The 17455-nt window shown below is 33.5% G+C and overlaps 2 protein-coding genes across 2 annotated transcripts; one reads left to right on the top strand and one right to left on the bottom strand.

Annotated features, from left to right (window-relative positions):
* Positions 1 to 6157: 6157 nt before the first annotated feature.
* Positions 6158 to 8919, bottom strand: LOC130643185 (protein PFC0760c-like). The gene is made up of 3 exons (XM_057449573.1): positions 8688 to 8919; positions 6875 to 7116; positions 6158 to 6643 (listed from the first exon to the last, which is right to left on the bottom strand). Exons 1-3 carry the CDS (start codon positions 8737 to 8739, stop codon positions 6191 to 6193), a joined length of 747 nt encoding a protein of 248 aa, XP_057305556.1. The 5' UTR covers positions 8740 to 8919; the 3' UTR covers positions 6158 to 6190.
* A 4420-nt stretch (positions 8920 to 13339) lies between these two features.
* Positions 13340 to 17160, top strand: LOC130632867 (zinc metalloproteinase nas-14-like). Its single transcript, XM_057444511.1, has 3 exons — positions 13340 to 15575; positions 15872 to 16059; positions 16282 to 17160. The coding sequence occupies exons 1-3, from the start codon at positions 15361 to 15363 to the stop codon at positions 16860 to 16862; spliced, it is 984 nt and encodes a 327-aa protein (XP_057300494.1). The 5' UTR covers positions 13340 to 15360; the 3' UTR covers positions 16863 to 17160.
* Positions 17161 to 17455: the final 295 nt, after the last annotated feature.

The following is a 17455-nucleotide window of genomic DNA, read 5'->3' on the forward strand; positions in this document are numbered from 1 at the left end:
CTAATTTTTGTTAAAATTTTAATTTTCTTGCACCTCGTGTTTTAGACTATTTATAAGTCCTCTCGCAGAGAAAAAAATTCCTATACAAATGGAATAAATGCCAACTCACAGCCTTGCGCCTAGAAAGCACCAAGTAGCGATGCACAAATATTTACTGCGCGCAAATTTGGGTTTTTTTATCTGCTAACTTTTTTCTAGGCTAATTTCATCATCATCATCATCATCATGTATTTGGTTCCATTATTTACAAATGGTTCTTCTCCTTAAAAAAAAAAAAAAGAGAAAAGGTTAAAAGTTATTTGCAAATAAGTTATGATAAATTTATACATATAATACAATTAATAAAATACTATAAAATCCCACACTTAAGATAAGTCAAGACACATGGTAATTGGAACAGAACGCTGAGAAAAGGCTGAAAACAGGGAGACAAAAGAAAATTGGAACGTGGAAAAAGTAGAAGACAAAAGTGCATAAGTTCGCCAATTAAATTGTAGCTTAAATAAATTGAATAAAATAGACATAAGTAGGCACATGTTGCTAAGTAAATTGGGGTAGTAGACACCAGGACGCTAAACCACAAAAGATATATGTAAAATATGATGAAAATTATTCGCTTGCTAAAAGTTAATTTGTTGAAATCGATTGAAGAGTTGAAGTACCATTCAACTGATCTCAGCAAGTCGAGATTTTCAATATTGACTTTTTTTACCTTGTATCAACATAAACGGTTTTAAACATGCTGTTACTTTAAATTCACTATCATTCCTTTCTAACATACTTACATCGCCTCTTTTTGTTAGGCAGGGATGCTATATTGAGTACTTGATACGAAGGATTAAGCATATTGGTGTATGACATGCTAAAGACGTGTTCTTTCTTCCTGCTTCAATCTCATACTGTTCAGGCATTTCCAATAAAGTCAGTGATAACTCTAAAGAATGGAAGCATGTTATTAGTCTAACTTTAACACGTCAAGAGGCATGTAGTGTGTAACGTACAATTTTTGTCTCTGGCTCGCAATTCTGATGACTGTGCATCGAATGCAAACAGTACGGTAGGGAGGCCATAATAGCACTAAACGGAATAAAACGTAGAAGCCATTTACAATCGAGGGAACATAATGAGAATATTAAAGAATTCTATTTTGTTGTTTAAGATTATTATCACAAAGATTCTAGCTGTAAATTTACGACGCCAAAAAGTCACCAAAGTAACTTTTCTTACCACGCTGGCTACAATGGTGTTCTCGTTTTATTTTTATATGGCGCCTGGAGAAGAGCAGCTTTATAATTTGTGCTGAAATTTTTGTTTCTAGTGTTTTTCAAAAGACATAAAAAGAATTTTAAATTTCTTAAAATTTTAGTTTTTCCCAATTTTAATTTTTTTTGCCTGCTTTTGTTTATTTTCCTAATTACATTTGGCTTTTAGCAACATTCTCTTACCTTCAACATGAGGTCCAAAAAAGCATGTTTTTTGTTCCATTTGGACTTATGGGTATGATATCCGTCATGTTGGCCAAGCATCTGCACACGTTGGGGTGATAAGAAATCCCATTGTAAAAGTTATTATAATGTTCCGTTTGGTATCTATAGCAAATACTAATACATTCTGTCATAGTATCAGCACCTTTGCTATAAATTCTTGCAGCAACTGGAATTCCATCCTCTTCGACGCATTGTGCTAAAATTTAAAAGAACTTGAGGTAAATCACCAACAAAAATATCTTACAAACATTGTGTTAAAAAAGAGTAATGATAAAAAAAACATTTACTCTTTCTTTTTAATAATATAAATACCAAATCGGTATTCGAGAAACAACAGCTCCTCTAGTACCGAGCATTTTTCGTCACTGTGGAATTCTGCCGCCTACCTTCTCTCTTGCAGCCAGTATCCTTTTGATTAGCCTTCTTTGTTATGACTTTTAAATATACTATTTACCGATTTTTATACTGATCTGTTAGACCTACCAAATTTTTAGTTCCCACACTTGCAAAAGCAATATTTCACTGCCACTACGCCCTAAATAAAATCCTTGAAATCGGTATAATGTAATACCTATTCAGCGCTTAGCTTCGAGGAAAGGCCCAATTGGAGTTCGAGGGGGGGGGGGGCGTTGTAAGCTTACCCCAGCGGGTCCGTGTCAGTGCACAAAAATTAACGCACCCTAGCAGTTGAATTGGCTTAAAAATCAAATGAAAAGCTTATCCATCTAAGTTGGCAAAGTTGTTACTTTCACTTAAAATTGTTTTTTTTTCTTTTCTTACAGCATAAACAATATACCTGATACTAGTAACTTTGTAAACTAACTTATCCAGCCATTTTGTGCTAGTATAGAAATGTCAACTTGTAGAGTGTACGAAGCTTCACGACTGCCATCTTCTTCACCGAATTCACAAGTGTATGTCTGAATCACCCAAATAATGGTCTTGGATTGGTCAGCCGGTTAAAGAGAATTTTGCACCAGCTGGACTGCAGCAAAACTTGGACCAGAAAATATTATGCCCTGAAAGATGCGCGTTTTGCACCAGTTAAAGTGATGTAAAAGGTAAAGCCGAAACTGATCTGTTATCTATTGCCTATGGCTGGTCAAGTAACAACTGCAGTGAAATGTTTGAACAAAATAATAATACTTTATTAAGATTTTACTCGAAAATCAAGAAAAACTAGGGTTTTTTTGACGATTTTTGGGATTGTGCCATGCAAACTAAGTATAACCGTGAAAATATGTTAAATAACTTTTATTTGTTTGTCAAAATCTTTAAACAGAATGCGAAAAGTTCGTTCTAGAACAAAAGTTGATGACGCAACAGAAACAGTGCTGCAATTATTGATAGCTACCATTTTATTCCTTTATTGACATTTTATTTAAACAGGACATAAAGAAAGTATGGACAAGAGAAGGGAAAGAAGGGGTGGCAGCCTGGAATTAAAATGTTTCATGTGGTCTTATAACAAGTTTAAAGACAACCTAAAATATGTCGCAAAAATATTTTTGCAATGGAAGTAGTATGCTGAATAGAGCTTTTAGTTCATAAGTAATTTATGGAGAATTGTGTTAGTCAACGTATTTCATTGGGACGGTGAATTACATAAATAATTTATTCCATTTTATTTGTATTACGCAGTCGTAAGTCGCTGGAAACATTCGTATGGATTTACCTGTTGCTAGTCGCTGCTACAATCTTTTGCTCACAGACAGCAAACAGCGTAGATGTTACAGAAAATGACGTAACACTTTCTGTGTTCAGAAACAAGTGAGATGTTGTTGGGTTTCATACTAATCATTTTGCAGTGTTAATTTTTGTGTATATCTCTATAATAATTGCCGTCGCCTGTCTGTCTCTACGCTAAACTGTAGCGCAGTACCCAGACACACGAAATGCAGTGTATAAAGGACTGGCAAAGCAGTGGATTTATTCAAGCATCACCGACTATTCTCTATATTAATAGCCGTCGTCTGTCTGTCTCTGCGCGGACCCCCCGCTGAGTTAGAAAATGATGTTAAGGAAACACGAATATCAAATGCGATATATTTTTATCCACTTTGTTGCGACGGCTAAATATAACGGACGTGCGAGCCCGTGGATTTTTCCACGGGCAACGACTAGTCTCTTTAATAAGAGCATCGTCTGTCTTTCTCTGCGCAAAATGGCATTGCAAGTAGCGAGACACACCCAATGCGTTATATAAATAACGGGCACAGCCGTGGATTTATGCACGAACCACCGACTAGTCTATGTTACTTTGACAATTTTTTGTTGGTGAGCTAAAAAATGGTAGCTGAAAGTAGTGCGGGTGAACTCACGTAGATCATCCACAGGCTAACGACTAGCTAAATCTGATGCACTGAACGTGGCTGATAAAGCCCAACACTTTTGCCTTTTACATGTTTTTAACAGTATGATAGTACACAATGGTGTTATACTAATTGAGTGTAATGTCTCTTGCCAATACAATGTCAGTTTGATTTTAAATAAAATATACTTACGATATGCATCAACTTTCCTGATCACCTTTACCAAATAAAAAAGCGAGTTAAAGGAGAGGTGAACTGCTGAGTAAAAGTTCATGATCACAGTGTTGATTTTAAAGACCAGACCGGCTGGCTTGGTCTGCTTCATAATAATTCAATTTTCAGCCTTCATAACAAAAAAAAATCTAGAGACAAAGACTAAGAATGTTTTGATATTGAAAATATTCTTAAGGTATTGATGTTTCTCACATTAAAATGGTAAAATTGTTGCCTATAACTTTGCAGAACAACAACACACTAGATCCAAAATATAAAACAGTCCGTTAAAAATAACAGTTTTGGTTACATCTTTGGGAGTGCTGAATTATTTATAATACAGTATTTTTAGACATTTGTCAAACGGGGGTCTAAATTAAAAAACAATGAAATATATTTCTCCTTGTTGTAATGGTAACAGGTCAATACGCACAAAATAATGAATCAAGAAACAGAATAAACAAAATAGCAAAAAATATAAAACAGAATGTGATAAAATATTTTTATTACTTTTTACTACTGAACGTACTGAAGAAATTGATATTGTTGTTGAATGTTTTCGGTCTGTATACTTATTTAAATTTAGCGCCATCTCATTATAACAAACTTTATCGTTCGAAGCTCGTAGTATGTTGTGGAAAAGAGACTCAAAACATGAAAAAAATGTTGTTGCTCGTTACAGATATTTCTTATGTTTAAAAAAACTTAAACAAAGGTTATAAAATTCTGTTACTGCTATAGTACGTAAAATATTATTAGTTATCTCAAGTCAAAAATCTTATTTTTGATAAATACTGGTAAGTACATCTAAAACCTACTTATTTTCACCCCATACAGTCATAGAAATTATATCAAATTGTTGTTAAAAAGATATGTAGATACTTAGTTGTGAAATATCTCTTTAATAATAGCGTATTCCGTCTGTCTGTCTGTGTGTCCGCGAAAGCCGTGTCCCGTAACGGAAACACGAAATTTTTAAAATGCGCACCAATACCAAAGGCGATATATTTCTGTCCACTTTGTTGCAACGGCTTAATTTAAAGGACGGGCGTCCCCGTGGATTTTTCCACGGGCTAACGACTAGTCTATATTATAATGCCCGTATACGTCTGTCTGTCTGTCTGTCTGTCACGCAAAATGGTAGCTTAGCTGCGACGGCCGAACCCCTGGATTCTTCCACGGGCTAACGACTAGTTTTAATAAATTATTTGTAATTTAAATGTGCAATTATGAAAAACAAAGAAAAAAACTGTCTTACCATTAAAACAATCAAAATATTTTTAAGCATCATCACATTACATTTCAAAGGTTCAAATGAAATGAGAGTGAAAAAAAGCATATTTACAAATATATATTGAACAGAATTATTTTAACCTTTTAATATTTAGTTACAATTCAATTCAGGATTTAATGCTTGTATACGTTGCTTGGACGTTTTTCGTTAGTGAATGTATATCTCGGAAAGTCCATTATACTTGTTGTCACCGCTGTCATTTATGACTATTAATACTCTGCTAAGAGATGGTTTTTAAATTTTCAATCAACAAAAAATAAATTAAAGTTTAATTTTGTGAATGTTACTTTGAATATTTTGCTTTTTACAGCGTTTTATGCAGTAGAGAAAAAAGTTGAAGAATCTTTCAAAAATTACAAAAGCCTCCTGATGTTTAAAAATTAAGAATGAACAAAAATATTCCGCACACCTTTTTGAACTTGGTTAACCCAAAATTCATTTAAAAATAGAAACTGGTAAATAAATGGTTGTAAAAAGTTGGGGATTGTCGTTTTTTTCTAATTTAAAATTTGGAAATTTCTGCTGACTCAGCAATAATAAGTCAAATTCATTTTTGTATGCGTTAACGTCCATAATTTGGAGAAATAGTAAAAAAATGCATTTATACATAAACACTGAGTAAATAATGTAGCTGTTCAAAAAAGGGTGACTGTCACCTTAAGAGTAAAAACAGGGCGCACGCTTATTATGGTAAGATATTTCGCCAACAATTTGGCGGAGCGTTGACAATGTTGCGCCCTTAAAGGCGTAATGGATTAAAAAAAATAGCTTTTACTGAAAGTTCTAAAATTAACCGTGATCAGAAAATAGCATGTATAGCAGACTGGGGCTATATACTTCCTATAACAATATGTACTAAAGTCTTCTCTTTGTCGTATCGCATTTTACAAAATAATGACATATAAGGTCATGAAGAAAATTAAAGTTACATTGGAAAAGTGTTTTGTCGAATTGTTTTGATTTCCAGTAACTTGGTTTTTGGTGGCACTTTCTTTGTCTTTGTCAAGAAGAAATGGTATCTCTGCTTCAATAACTTCTTCTTCATCATCTTCATCATTACTTTTATTATAATTGGTATCTCCACTATAATTTTCACCTCCCTTGTACTTATCACCCTTCTTATTATCGTTATCTCCATCATAATCTACTTCGTCATTCTTTTTTTGTTCTTCCTTACCATTATCACTTTCTTCTTTTCTAAAATTTTCATCATCTCCATCATCTTTATTATCGTCATCATCATCATCGTTGTTTTTACTATTATTTTTGAAAGTATTTCCCTTTAGATGGATGTTATCGGCTGGTTTGTTACAAAAATCCGTACTACAGCAAAAGGTCTAAAAATATTCAAAAAATATTCTCAAAATAGAACTAGCACATGACTAATGTAGTCCTTCAACCCCTTTTAAGTAACTTTAATTACTTCGTGCTAACAGGCGGGCAAGGATGCACGAAATGGTGATGCGAGAATTATGCAATTCGGGCAGAAATCAGAGGACCAGCAGACCCGTGAAATCTTCCACGGCTAACGACTAGTTGTAAATAAAAGATTTGGTTACGAGGTTTACCTTGCATGTTTGGATGGTATGATCAATGGACATCTGCATCTGACACCACATGTCACAAGGAAATCTTTTTTTATCGCATATGAAGTTTGTGTGGGTTTCAAATCCATAAGCGTTATTATCGTTATAAACCAGCGTCGTTGCGCGACATTTATCGCTGCTGAACGAGCAGTTGTGTTGCTTTACAGTAGATAATAATCGATTTGCTTGAAAGGAAACACCAGCATAGCATCGTATAGCTAAATCTAAAAAAATATTCTTCCATTTACAATGTAGGAACTCAGACCTTAACCTTTTCATATCTTTGTAATGTACAAAATCCAGCCTGCTGGTAACAGTGGTTTTGCCTTGAAGGAAGAGTTATGCGGTTAGTTTTTCATTATCCAGAAAACTTTATTTTATCGGTTAAAAACTCGCCTCTAAAGGTCGGCAAAAATATTAGTCACTTGCCACATTTCCTTTTTCCAAATAATTCATAAAATACCATTGTTTTTGTTTAATATGTTCCCTTGGAAATGGAAATGGTTAGTAAACAACCATCCTTCTAATAAAACAATTTTTACTCAAAGTATAAACTAAAAATGTACTATAAAAAGGAAAAACAAAAATCGGCATAAAAATATAATCGACGTAAATGGTTAGCCGTGAAAAACAACTTGGTCATTTTCTAACCCCTTTTTTTACTAATAAAATACTTGCTTCCGCATGCAACGTGAAGTAAATCAAAACTAACTTGGCTATTGTCATATGTTGTAAAAAAAAGTGTGAAACTGACAAAGAAACTTTTTTCTCCGTGCTTTTGTCAGTAAAATTTTTATATTAAAAATTCGACGTTTTAGCGACCTAGTAGGGCTATCTACAACAGAGAAAACATTTATGTATTTTTTTTTCAATGCGCATGCGCATATCAGGGTAAACCCCCAATAATAATGATGTCATTTTCTATATGGCTCGAAATAAAAAAATTAGGTTTGCGGGTAGAAAGTCAAATATTTTAACTAAATTATAATATTATATATGCAAGTATTTCTGATAAAAACACGCACAGAAAGCGTATATAGTTTTCTAAAGTTTGTGTATTTCAAAGTATATTTGTCAGTTTTGCATTTCTTTTGCAATTTGAACAGCAGCCATATTTATTTTGATTTTGTTCACGTTGTCGCTTTCATTTTATTTTTGGCTCACTTTTCATATAACGAGCTTTCATGAAAAGTTATTAACACCGACGTTGTAGATAGTGTCTGCGCTTGTTTCGAAAGATAATAAAGGGGCATGTGGTGAGATATTGTTTTGGCATTTACTTTTTTTTTCTTTTTTTTTGTATTTGCATCTATTCATGTAAATAAATGCAAACATTTATATAACTCTAATAATTATGATTCCATAGCAAAAAGAAAAGAAGGTAAAAGCGACTTTAAATGAGACACCGTTTTTTTAAAAAAATATCGTCACGGAAAAATTTCGTAAACTTTCGTCACAACCAAATTATTTTGTGACTTATTTTTAGGATGATAGCTAATCCTAACCAAGAATTTTCTGTGTATACAAGAATACAATTATTTTTTTACTTTCTTTATTTTTACTTATTTTTTCATTTGTTACAGCACATTTATTTCCTAATACATGGTCAGAAATTCTCTTAATTTAACTAGCTATTTACATCAGCAATTAAACATTCTTCGAGAAAAACTTTCTGTGTTGCGAAATGTTTTTCCTAACAGGAAACTCTAACAGGAAAAGAAAAAGTTAAAAAAATAACACATTTTTGTTAATTTTATAACATGCAGTATTTTAACGTATAAATAGCTTCGCTTACTCAAATCTGCCATCAAGCTTGCTGCTAAACACAGTCCCAACATAGAAGCCATGATTAGACTCTCCAAGAGCCTCACTCCCAGCAAAAAAAGAATCGTGGCTTCTTTATTGTGTTTAAATACGATTTAACAAAGTACTCGCATCATTAATTATTTATGTATTGATTTCCGTGATAGTTAAAATTTCCGCTATCTGGTTTAAAACCATACGTACTTTCTTATCACTTTTGTTTTTATAATAATGAAGAAAGAGAAAGTAATTGAAATAAATAAAACTCTTTATTCCAACAGGCGCCAAACAAGGATATGCCTGTTGTAATTTTTATTGGGAGATTTTAACTTGTGATGATGTCTCTATTCCCTATGTTAAAAATATCCGTATGATATGATATCAGTTTTAGCGAAAAAAAATTTGTGCTACGGGTACAAGAAATAACAAATGCGATATGTATTTATGCACTTTGTTGTGACAAGCGAATTCCGGTGGATTTTTCCACGTGCTACTGCCTAGTTTCTATTGCTTTTTAAATCTAAACAAATTTAAAGAAACAGGTTTGTTTGTCAAGGCTTGGAAGGCTTTGAACTTCAGGATTTATCAAGTGTCTAGGTTTTTTGACGTGGCAACTATCATTTTGTATCAGAATTTTATTTACTCAGCCAAGAGAAGAAGCAGCCTATTCGTTTTATCTCATTACTCGTATATAGTATAGTATTATATATGCACAAAACGACAAGTGTTGCATATACCGTGTATAATCCTATTCTTAAAGCTAGCCAATCTGCTTGTTTCTCGCGCCATAAACACGCAGAAATCAGACCTATCATAACGATGACTTCTTTAAAAGTTGTTGTGTGGATTGTTTAGGGAAGGTCTCTTTTTTCTTCGTATTTATGTTTCCACATGCTAAGATGGACGTTTCATCGCGTTTACTAGCTTTATTGAAAGTTTCAGTTGACGCAATGTAAGATTCAGATAAACAAATGCATATCATGGATTAGGAACTAACTAGCCAGAGTTATTTGTTTAGCTAGATATCAGGGCACTTTATTCAAGGCAACTTCACTCTTTCCTTTTGTGTTATCTTAACCAATCTGACTTTAACTAAGCTCTAGCTTGGGTTTAGAATATAGCTAAGCTAGCCCTGAAATTATGTCTCTTGTGCTTTTACAAGCTAAGTAGCTGCACCCATTAAGTGCTTATGTAACCAATATTTTTCTTTGATTGTCTTGACAGATTAGTATGGTTTGACAACAAGATACCAAAGTTGCGTGAATGCTACTTATTAAAAGGACATAGGCCTATCTTAATGAGTGTACTCCTGTAAACCTTCCACATAGGTGAGTGACTTCAAGAATTTACAGAATTAAGATAGTTAATACAGCTAGTCTCTATATTAATAGTCCTACTTTTTTCCTCTGCTTGATTACGAAGTCAAAGATATATAGAATATTCATGTATGAAATAGAAAATGCGATATGATTTTACCAATTTGTATCCCCAAAAAGGTAAATTATTACTTGAAACTACGGATGCTCGAAATATCCCTGTGGATTTTTCGATTGGTCAACAAAAGTGTTATCAATATTCTACAAGAATGCCTGGACAGACGAATCTGTTTATCTTTTCAATTTTCATTTCCTTCTGTTTTTCACTTGCCAAAGTTTAGATATGTAAGTGATAAAATCTATTGAAACTATTTCTGCACATATCAAACAATCTTTAGAATGTATAAAACACACTAAGGTGCTATGGTATCGTTCGCAACTCAGTGTTGCATGGTAACTTAAAAGGTTCCAGTGGTCTTCGTAAATAATATGACCTTAAAACCTTTTTGTTTCTTATTAAGCCGTTATGCGTTTAATTTTTTTGTAACAAGCTAATTACGCCGGACTTCGTGGTCCTTGATTTAATGTTCCGCATCGCTATTGTCAAAAAGATCCTGGAATTACGCCCCTCGGTGATAAAAAGACGATCTAGAACGTTCGCAACTAATCATTGAACAAAATCTAAACTAGGGCAGTGTAAAAACACCGGTACGACCGCTTATCGAACTCCAGTTATCAGAAAGTTAGTAGAAAAGTTCATACGGTGAATAGAACACCTTGGTAATGCCTTGCCAATAAAAGGAAATTTCTATTTTAAAGTGTATATGCGACCTAAATGTGTGAAAAGATATTGTAGTTTAAAGCGTAGTTCACACTGAGCGATAACTAGCGACATCCACCAACAACTAATGACATCAGGTAATTTTTTATCTGGGTGAAGTGAAAATTATCGTTGATTATCGTCCTGTGCAATTGGCTATAAATAACGGCCAATATGATGGAGATTTGCCTTTCGTGAGAAGTTTTCGTGAAATCTCGTTTATCTCCATAACAATAGACTAATGTTTTGGGTAACATGGCACCCTAGCTACAAAGCGAGATTTCGGATCAACCTGGTGACCGCCTTCAGGCAGTCGATCACAGATTTTCGATTGGTCTAATTTGACCCTCGAAAAAGTTTTGCAATATTTGGACAAAAACCACCGCTGAATGTGTTTTCGATTAAGGATATACAATTTCCTGCTTTTCTCTGATCATTTTTGATTTCTTGTGTATATATATACACAAGCACTTAGTCTTTATATAAATCCACGAGATTGAATGTCCTTTATATATCGCATTTTGTGTTTCGTTTGACGACTTTTCTCTCGCTCAGAAACAGACAGAATGCGGGTATTAATAGGCCTTAAAAAGAAAGTTTTTTTGCGCATGCTTGGCATTACTTTCGGCATGGAAAACCAATGTTAACGACATTAACAAGGACAAGTTTATTGACCGGAACAATCGAGCATGAGCGATGAACCATGTTAAAAAGTTTAAAAATTTTTGTTACGCGATATTTTATTTAGACCCCTTGCAAGGTGCGTTTTAAAAGACTGGTACCGTTTTACTGTCCATTTGGTTTTCTGACGGAGCAAAATTTATAATAATTTCGGAAGGTATTAAATTTAATTGATATTTTTCTATTGATTTTGATGCTAGAGAAGTTAGTAGCTACTATGATAAATAATGTAAAGGAAGTCAAAAATGCTGATAATTAAAGTAACTTGAGTGGTTTTAGGCTGGGCTACAACAGGTGTATGTTTCAAAGATGAACGTGTTTATACTGGCAATCTGTTTTCATTGTAAGTCTTGATACACTTTTTTTTGGAATGCTGACTCATTTCCTACTACTATCAAGGAGAACTTACTTCTTTGAGTTTTTGATCAAAGAAGATTATATCGATGGCGAAGCAGCTAAATCTAGCGTATTAACTGAAGGGCAGATTAACAAATTCTTAAATTACCTTATAAGACCTCTAGCCTTGAGAAAAAGGATTCACTACTATCAAGCCTTACATTCTGATATGCAAAATTATAATCAAACAAATCAAACATAACCCTTTAATCTTTGGTGGTAAATTCGTTCCTAAAATCAGACAATTAATCTTTAGTATAAAGAACTTAGCTGTGGTATATCCCCTTAGTAATCTTTTATATATTTTGAAACAATCACGAAAGAAAATTGCATCCCCTGAGCTAGATGCAAGTAAACTTGCAAAGATGATGGATCAAGTCTTACTAGATCTTTCCATCAGCTTTGCAACACTTGAAAGTTTAGTGCATGTTTATTTACATATAGTAGCATGTTAGGATTAACCACAAATCACTTTACACTATGACGCCACTAAAACAAAAATGGGATTTTTAACTTTTGTCGAAGCTGGTTTTTGTTATAACACTTCTAACATACAGCTTTATAAAAAAAAGATTTATTCTAATGTAAATATATTTATCCTTGACATTATAAAGTTAAATTAGGCAAATATATAAAGGAAAAAGATGAAATAATTGAAATAATTAATAATTGGGGTACAATTGCAGCCTTCACCCCTTAAAACATTGCGGATTTTTTTTCCTTTGAAAAGAAATCTAGATATGGTTTAATATCAGTCATCAGATGTATTTATATAATGAAAAGTGTTATACACAAATATATCTGTTGTAATACCAAAATATTATGCTGCCATGCAGCAGGCTATCGTCTTGTTTGCATTCTTACCTTGCTCTTTTCCCTTTAGTTAGTGCATCTCTTCCTATTTCCAAGGATAGTTCACCATTCGAGGTAATAGAGAAAGTTAATAAAGGCAAGTATTAAAACTGCAAATTATTGTTCCTTTTCTAAATCTTAAAAACATAAATATAAGTGATTTACACTAGCAAATTTTACCTTGTAATAAGGTTATGTGTAAAACTCCACACAAAAAGGCCCATTACATGAAGACGGGTTGAGATTCACCCTGGGATTTGGGTTACAAAAAAACTTACCAGTGGTGAAATTATAAACATTTCACCACTGGTAAGTTTTTGCTCCATACTCTACAGTTGTTCTATAATGTAAATTTTAAAACTAATATTTAACAAAAAAATTTACAAAATATTAAAAAAAACCCACACCGCTTTCTTCTCCTCTTAAAGTTTTTCATTTCGCATATCAACCTAAATTTTTTTAAACTTAGGGTGAAACTGTACGTGTAACGGGACCCAGGTAGTTAAAACTTACAAAAACCTATGTTCTAAGAGTGTTAACTGGAACTTAACAAGGGATATTTTTCGGTAGATTTGAAAAATGTTATCGAAGGTGACATCCGACGTGTCGATAACGAACAAAGAAAATCTGATAATGTTAGCGTACGTGGGCTTTCAAGCGACAAGCAATTAAGATGGGAAAATGGCGTCGTACCGTACGTAATAAGTGATGATTTTTGTAAGTAAAATATAATTTTTGCCCTGTATTGCTGTTCTTGACATATTGACAATATTGAGAGTTGAAAGTATATAAAATTGAAAGTATATATTATGCATTTACTTCTCCGCCTCTTGTTATGGGGATAGAGAAAAAAACAGCGAACGCAAAATGTGTAATAATCAAACAACAGCCCTTCATCACAAAGCTATGAATTTTTCAAATTATTGAAACGGTTTCTAAAATAAACAGTGCACACCTCTTTGTTCTTACATGCGCAGTTGGTTGGATGATTTAAAGTTTACGCGTCACACTTAGAGTGAAATGAATGGAAAATATCATTCATTAGCCCATATTTTAAGCGTGCAATAGCAAACAAGGTATATTTTGTATCGACATTATAGCGATAAGCGAGTTCCTGTGGTTTTTTTGAACCTTTTTTTTGCAAGATATTTAGTCAATACTTTCCGCATATAATCCTTCTTTACATCCTTCTTTCTTTACAAGTATTTTCTTGTTTTCTACTAGTTCTATCTTGTTCTCTACCAGCGCGATCTTCCTTTTTCTCTGCTAGTGTCTCCATGTTCTCTACCAGTGCCCTGTTGCAACATTGTCCTTCAAATTTAAGATTTTTATTTAAATCTCCAGAGAGATTGAAGCTAATAGTAAGTTTGTTTGTTTTGCTTCTGCATTGTACCTGCATAAAACAGTATCAGTAATAATTGTTTCTAGACAATAATGAACCAATGATGATAGACACTGTATATGGTTATGTTTATGGAATTTCGTGCATTGTACTTCTGTGTGTGTACATATTGTTCTTTAGGTTTCAACACTGCATACTATACATCTATATTGTAATACCCTTATTGTAATACGTTTGTCTGTCTGTCTGTCAAGCAAAATGGTAGCTTAGCTACATAAGTAGGGAGACGCACGCAATGCGGTATAAATAGGACGGGCAAACCCGTAAATTTTTCCACGGGCTAACGACTAGTATGATATAGCTAGCGCAAATACTTGATTTGATACTTTTTAGTTTCGTTATATATTTCGTAGTATATGAAGCTGGATGTTCATTGACTGTCAGCAGGGACACTTCTTATCAATAGTCGTCTGTCTCTGCCCATAATGACTGCATCGCAACTTTATTTCGGATCCCTAAATGAGTCATAATTTTTTTTTACTGCCCTTGAATAAATCGAGAGCATTTTTCCTTTGACAAAAGCTCTGCTGAAAAAAAAATGTTAGTCACCATTTTGCTTCACAAACCTTTTTCTTTCCTTATCACAAAATTTTAAGCACAGAAAAATCAACACATCCGGTGTAATGGGGAATAAGGAAGCAGGGAATTAAGACTTCAGAGTCATAATTCCTTAGTGAATTAGGATTTGCAGTCATATTTTCCTAGTGTTTTAAGACTTAGGCAGTTATAATTCCCTAGTAATTTAGGAATTCATCGGTGAATTAAAACTCCAACGTAATGGTTTATCAAAACCATAACCAGCTAATAATTTGAACCAATATAGTAGAAAACTTAGTCCGAATAAATTCATCTGCATTCGATATTGAAAGCAACGAGATGAAACTTTTTTTTATAAAAAGCTATATTTCATACAACAACGTGTACATCTTTCAGGCAACTAAAAATCTATTAACAAGGCTTGCTTAAAAAGACGATAAAATGGTCAATTAGTGACGAAATAAAATTAAGAAAATAAGAAAAATTCCCTAGACGCTTTTAGTTCGTTCTTAAGAAGAGGCCTATGCTTTTTAATATGCAGTGCTTCTTTCAGTTATAAGATGTAACAATTAACGGATGTGTCAATAACTGATGTATTGTTTTCAACAGATGTAACATTATAGTTCCTTTGTTTGTCCTTATCAATTTCAGGTAAATAAAAATGCATCATTTTGTGAATCAATTTGCCTCCGCAATGCTTTTTTGCAATATTTTTTTTAAATATTCCCAATGCATTTTTTTTCTAGCGGAAGATCAAAAAGAAAATGTTATCAGGATAGCTATGCGTGGGATAGAAGCTGTCAGCTGTATTCAGTTTCGAGAATATTCTTCGCCACCAACTAGTCTTCCTTACCTTAACATTTTAAGTAGTGATGGGTAAGTCTGCCTATTCTTGTAATTCTACAGGATATGCTATAGTTTTCTAACGCAAAAAAAAAAAACAGCTGATATTTAGGCGTTCTTGTGGAAAAAAATGTGAATGTCCTCAAAGCACACAATTTTTTTTTTCAATAAAATTTGTTTCATTTTAAAAAACGAGTACCAGGTTCATATTGAATCAAGTTCAAATGCAAATATATCTCTTCTGCTATGGAAAATTGAAAACTTAAATGCCTGTAATGCCTGTACTACTAAATGACCTGTGTACTTTTAATACTGTATTTCTTTTAAAGCTGTTGGTCTTATATCGGAAAGAATAGCGGTCCTGGAGTGGGTCAAGAGCTTTCACTAACAATCTTTTCGTGCACGTTTCCTTCCATTGCAACTCATGAATTTTTGCATGCTTTGGGTATGTTTCACGAACAATCACGAATTGATAGAGATCAGTACGTAAATATACATACAGAAAACATTATTAAAGGTAAAAAAATGTATTCAAGCCTGGCCTTTATAATATAGCACTCACTGGTTTTCACAGTGCTTTACCTATTCTTAACCAAACGTTAAGTATTATACAGTACATGTGAAGCAGGAGACGGACGTCTGTATTGTGCTCCATTTGTACTTTCAAGTTTCTATAGAATTGATAATAACGGCACTAACCCCTCTTAGTACAGACTAATAGTGTTGTACGGGTTTTTAGGAAAGGAGCAACAATTTTCTTCTCATAATACAAACAGCCTAAATTCACCGTACGATCCAGATAGCATAATGCATTATCCAAGGTGCGACTTATTTTTCCTTTTAACTCTTTTTTTTTTGTTTCTTCTTTTTGTCCCTTTATTTCATCGTATACCAACTGTGCCTAAGTCATCAAGTTTTGTGTTTAGAAACGCTTTCTCAAAAAATGAAAAACCTACAATTACTTGGAAAATTGATCCATCGCGACAACTTGGAGGAAACGTTTTAACTGCCAGCGACATATATCAATTGAATGCGTTTTACGAATGCCCTTCCATGCCAAAAACAACACCATCAACAACGACAATAGCAACCACACCATCAACAACCACAACAACAACGACAACCACAACGAAAAAGCCGACTACAACGGCGACAAAAACTATGACTACAACAAGAAGGCCAACTACAACAAAGTCGCGGAAAGCAACAACAACTGCTTCTAGCTCAACAGCAATAGCAACCAATCCGAAGACGCAAGTTCCACCTGGGAGAGTGGAATGCTCCTTTCGTAACCAGAAAAAGATTTCATCGATATGCTAGTTGGTGTCAGTAATCTTTCTTTATAAAGTATGACATGTAAAGGAATACAAAATTTAAGGAAGAAACGAAGTTGTGGTGTTTTTTCAGTCTCCTTCAAATAAGAAAATACTATGGACATTTGGTTTGCAGCTTTTTCATTTCTTAGTCAAAGTAAATAAACCAGGGTTTTTCGCTACTTTATTTTAACGTCGTAGAGAACATTAGAATGTAGCAGACCTTTACCAAGCCTTTCATGCGCATCCAATGTATCTTATGGAAACATGTTGTTCATCCACAGAGAAAGGAAAGTATTGAGTCGAAGATGATCGCAAATTGTGCTCATGTAGCTAGTTGTTCTATCTAGATAATCTTTGTGATATTTTATTTAAAGTATCTGATACAATGTCGAAGAAAGTAGTTTTGGAAAATCGGGTTTTAATTTTTTAAGCTGCCCTACCAGAATTAATTTCCGCGAAATTTTTACAAGGATAAAATTTATGTTTCGCGTGAATATTCTTAACTAACTTAGCAAGTCTTAATATCTCGCTAAATAAATTTTGCGAATTTTTTTTACTGTTTTTCACAGAATTTTATGCAAGCTTCTGGTGAAGAGT

Source organism: Hydractinia symbiolongicarpus, chromosome 1, assembly GCF_029227915.1.
Source record: "Hydractinia symbiolongicarpus strain clone_291-10 chromosome 1, HSymV2.1, whole genome shotgun sequence".
Lineage (NCBI taxonomy): Eukaryota > Metazoa > Cnidaria > Hydrozoa > Anthoathecata > Hydractiniidae > Hydractinia > Hydractinia symbiolongicarpus.

Excerpts from the sequence above, each read along its gene's own strand:
- LOC130643185 (XM_057449573.1), bottom strand. The coding sequence starts at position 8,739 with ATGGCTTCTATGTTGGGACTGTGTTTAGCAGCAAGCTTGATGGCAGAT. Across the intron at positions 7,117-8,687 it reads AAGCTTGATGGCAGATTTGA|ATTTAGCTATACGATGCTAT; the intron begins GTAAGCGAAGCT and ends ATATTTTTTTAG. Across the intron at positions 6,644-6,874 it reads ATACCATCCAAACATGCAAG|ACCTTTTGCTGTAGTACGGA; the intron begins GTAAACCTCGTA and ends GAATATTTTTAG.
- LOC130632867 (XM_057444511.1), top strand. The coding sequence starts at position 15,361 with ATGCATCATTTTGTGAATCAATTTGCCTCCGCAATGCTTTTTTGCAAT. Across the intron at positions 15,576-15,871 it reads AACATTTTAAGTAGTGATGG|CTGTTGGTCTTATATCGGAA; the intron begins GTAAGTCTGCCT and ends TTTCTTTTAAAG. Across the intron at positions 16,060-16,281 it reads TACAGAAAACATTATTAAAG|GAAAGGAGCAACAATTTTCT; the intron begins GTAAAAAAATGT and ends ACGGGTTTTTAG.